This window comes from Olea europaea, unplaced genomic scaffold, assembly GCF_002742605.1.
Source record: "Olea europaea var. sylvestris unplaced genomic scaffold, O_europaea_v1 scaffold1330, whole genome shotgun sequence".
Classification (NCBI taxonomy): domain Eukaryota; kingdom Viridiplantae; phylum Streptophyta; class Magnoliopsida; order Lamiales; family Oleaceae; genus Olea; species Olea europaea.
The window spans coordinates 26,096-30,079 of NW_019230782.1; the positions used below are offsets into that span (position 1 = coordinate 26,096).

Here is a 3,984-nt window from a genome sequence, read left to right on the forward strand (position 1 = left end):
TCGATCGAAAATATTACATTGGATTTCGTGCCAAAATGCACACAAACGAGGCAGTTGGTACTGTTGTTTCTGGGCAAAGTTCTACATTTTTAACACTGCCTTCGTCTCCAGAGCATATGAAAACCTTTGGAGAGACCATTGCTCCGACTGAAAATGACGAGAAATCTGCATTGGGAAACGTGCCAAAGTGGCACACATATCGAGGCAAATCCTTCTAATGTTTTTGGACCTCCTTTGATCCCAGGAACTGCACCACTGGCTCCAAATCATGGAAAGACTCCAAGGATCAACACATTACCACCTAGTACATCCCAAACTGCGCGTACCATCAACGTGCGAGTCCCTCCTGCATGCAAGCAACCCCCACCACCTCGTGCAACACCACGAGCCACTGCAACTTCCACAACTGCTCATTCTGGTCTAAAATCTTATGCTGCAGCAGTTGGTAATGTGCTAGTAGTTTCTCAAGCATAGAGGAGTCAAAAGAATTCCTTTGCTCAAATCCTTCCAGCATCACAAGAATCCACTGACCACAAGCTCATTTCTAGGGACCCTTTCATCCATCATGGTGAACCTGAAGTTCTATTCACAGAGGCAGATGAAGAAGTCTTGGCTGAACCATACAAGTTTACACTTGTTGGCAAATTTGTGCACCGGAGGCCATCTACGCTTAAGGTACATGAAAACCACTGTGGTATATTGATGGTTCCCCTATGAGAGTCTTCAAATGGACTCCAAGCTTTAGTCCACTGCAAGAGACCCCAATTGCTCCAGTCTGGGTATCCTTTGCACTGCTACCTATTCACTTTCAGGCTAAGAGCAGTTTATATGCTATTTCTAAAGCTATTGGCCTTCCATTGCGTATTGATGAGGCAACATCTGATCTTCGCCAACCTAGTGAGGCTAGAGAGGGAAAAGATCGGTGGCTATTGGCAACAAGTTATATATGATCAGAAGCCAGAATTTCGTTACAGATGCAGACATTTTGGGCACTTAGAAGTTCAGTGTAAACTTAGCATAAGATCAGCACCACCTCTTGTTGTTGAGCCTATCCATAAACCTGTTATCCCTGCTAAGGATAAGGACAAAGGAAAGGCAATGCAGGGTGAGCCATGTCAGAGGTGGACCCCAGTTCGTAGAGAGCAGAAGAGACAGCAGGCAAGCACATCAGGTGCACATGTTTCCCAAGCGGATCCACCTACTGTAGCCCAGTCAATTGCATCTATAGCAGCCACTGCTTCAGTTAATCCTCCAATAGTGCAGTCAGTAGCTCCAGACACTATTGCTCCTTCGAGTGCCATTACACCAGCCTTGGCTCCATCACAGCCTGTTATTCATGTTGATTGTGATTACACTGACCCCTTGGCTCACGACATGTCTCGACGAACACATGATTCAGAGGCTATAGATATAATTGTCAGACAGCTTCCCGGCCCTATACCTGGCCGTACTGGTAATCCTACCTCTAGCTCTCCACTTGTTTGTCAACAGAAGATTGAATCTTCTATTCCTTCAGTAGAGTCTGATCAGTCAGATACTGAAGCTACATCACAGATTGAGGTCCATCAGTAGGGTGTGTTCCGTAGGTCTTCTACTGAGGATTTGGTGGGTATGGCTAGTAGATCAGAGGATGACGGTTTTGTCTGAGTCACAAGAAAGAAACACCCATGAGCTATTGATACTCCACATCCGAGCAGAAGGATCACCAAGAGTCAGTCACATGATACCTCTTCACATTCTCCTTCCCTATGAGTGCCATCATTTGGAATGTGAGAGGTGTAGCTAATGTAGCTACTCGTCGGCGCCTGAAGAAACTTATACAACTTCATCAGGTTTATCCTTTGGTTATACTGGAGCCCTTTGTTCTTTAGCATAGCTTTGCATATATTTGACACTATCTGCGCTTCGATATGGGAGCTCAGAATGAATCGAATAAGATTTGGTTTTTCTGGAACTCGGGGACTAATGTTACTATTATTGTTGATCACCCCCAGTTTCTTCACGTTAAAGTTGAGGACCCCAAAATAGCTCGTCCCATCTATTTTACTCCAGTTTATGCTTCTTGTGATGCGTCTATCAGGAGGGATTTGTGGGCGGGTCTTCACCACATCTCCCTCGATATGGATGACCCTTGGATAGTTGGGGGAGACTTTAACGTTATTACTCATGATGGAGAGCGCACAGGTCATAATACCCATGATCGAGACACTACAGCTTTTTCTAATATGATGTTGGACAGTGGTTTAGAGGATGCAGGTTTCCTTGGTCATCGATACACTTGGACCAATGGTCGGGTCAGGAAGAGATTGGATAGAGTACTCATTAATTCTTCAGCTGCAGCACTTTGTCTACAGCTTACAGTGAAGCACTTGAACAGGACTTCATCTAATCATTCACCTTTATTACTTCAGTGGACTTCTGATGATGACTTGGGGCCTAGGCCTTTCAGATTCCTCAACGTTTGGACCAAGCATCATGATTTTTTAGCATTTGTCTCTCAGAAGTGGTCACTCCCCACTCATCTTACGGGGATGGCTGCTCTTTGGGAGAAATTCTTCAGGATGAAATAGGGACTACGCTGGTAGAATCGACATGTGTTTGGAGACATTTTCCAGCGAGTGAGGGATGCTGAGGACAGGGTTGATGAGGCAGAGATTGTATTTGACAGTGACCCTACACCAGAACATCGTGACATACTGCATCAGGTTCAGGCAGCTTTGAACCAGACTTTATCTATTGAGGAGGGCTTTTGGAAGCAAAGGGCTGGCTCACGTTGGGTATGTGAAGGAGATCACAATACTCGATACTTCCATGCGATGGTTTAAGGACGCCGTATCAGATCGCGTATTAGGTCCATTAAGACACAGGCAGGGGAAGTCTTAGCTACTCCTGCTGATATTCAGACCTCAGCTATTGCTTTCTACCTGGATCTCTTATCTACTCCTCCACAACCTTTGGACCCCATCCGTCTTGATGTCATTCCGAGGCTATTGACAGAGGACGATAATTTGGCACTAAACCGCTCCCCTTTGATTCATGAGGTACGGGAGGCAGTTTTCAGTATTGATGCTGACAGTGTTGCTGGCCCGGATGGCTTCTCATCCCTATTTTTCCAGCATTGCTGGGATATCATTTAGGAAGATGTTTACAGGGCGGTATTGGACTTCTTTGATGGTGGTCATCTTCCACGGGGTTTTGCTACTACTTCTATTGTCTTGCTACCTAAGAAAGTTGGTGCTTGGAGATGGACTAAATTCAGACCAATTAGCTTATGCACAGTGTTCAATAAGATTATTACTAAGCTTTTGAACACTCGATTGAGTACACTGCTACCGCGCATTATTTTCCCTCCATAGAGTGGTTTCATCCCAGGCCGTCTGATTGGAGATAATGTTTTATTGGCTCAGGAGCTTCTCTACAGTTTGGATAATAGAGAGGGAGGGGGAAAGACTATGCTGAAGTTAGACATGGCTAAAGCATATGATCGCATGGACTGGGGCTTCATTTATTTTGTATTGGAGGCATTTGGATTTGATCAGATCTGGATTGACAGAATCAGGCAGTGCATTTTGGAGTGTCGTTTCTCCGTACTCCTAAATGGTTGCCCATGTGGTTTCTTTCCCTCCTCACCAGGACTCAGATAGGGTGATCCCATCTTCCCATCCTTATTCATCATTGTAGCAGACCACTTCTCACGCTTGCTCACTCAGAGGTTTCAGTAGTATCCCAGTATGTGTTATCGACATGGAGGTAGTGCACTTATCTCACATCTCTCATTTGCTGACGATATGATCATCTTTGCCAACGGTCAAAAACAGTCTATCAGGAGGGTCTTAGACTGTTTGGAGCACTATGAAGGAGTTTCTAGCCAATTGGTGAATAGAGACAAGAGCAATATTATACTATCCAGATGGGCATCCACTAGTCAGATCAGACGACTAGAGATTTTGACTGGCTTCAGACATTAGCAGCAGCCTTTCACTT

At 45.1% G+C, this 3,984-nt stretch overlaps 1 protein-coding gene across 1 annotated transcript; it reads left to right on the top strand.

Moving 5' to 3' along the window:
* Positions 1-1,910: 1,910 nt before the first annotated feature.
* LOC111375048 lies at positions 1,911-3,644 on the top strand. Its single transcript, XM_022997838.1, has 5 exons — positions 1,911-2,534; positions 2,616-2,777; positions 2,868-3,041; positions 3,138-3,230; positions 3,357-3,644. The coding sequence occupies exons 1-5, from the start codon at positions 1,911-1,913 to the stop codon at positions 3,642-3,644; spliced, it is 1,341 nt and encodes a 446-aa protein (XP_022853606.1).
* The last annotated feature ends 340 nt before the right edge of the window (positions 3,645-3,984 follow it).

Excerpts from the sequence above, each read along its gene's own strand:
- LOC111375048 (XM_022997838.1), top strand. The coding sequence starts at position 1,911 with ATGGGAGCTCAGAATGAATCGAATAAGATTTGGTTTTTCTGGAACTCG. Across the intron at positions 2,535-2,615 it reads CCACTCATCTTACGGGGATG|CGAGTGAGGGATGCTGAGGA; the intron begins GCTGCTCTTTGG and ends GACATTTTCCAG. Across the intron at positions 3,042-3,137 it reads GCTCCCCTTTGATTCATGAG|GAAGATGTTTACAGGGCGGT; the intron begins GTACGGGAGGCA and ends GATATCATTTAG.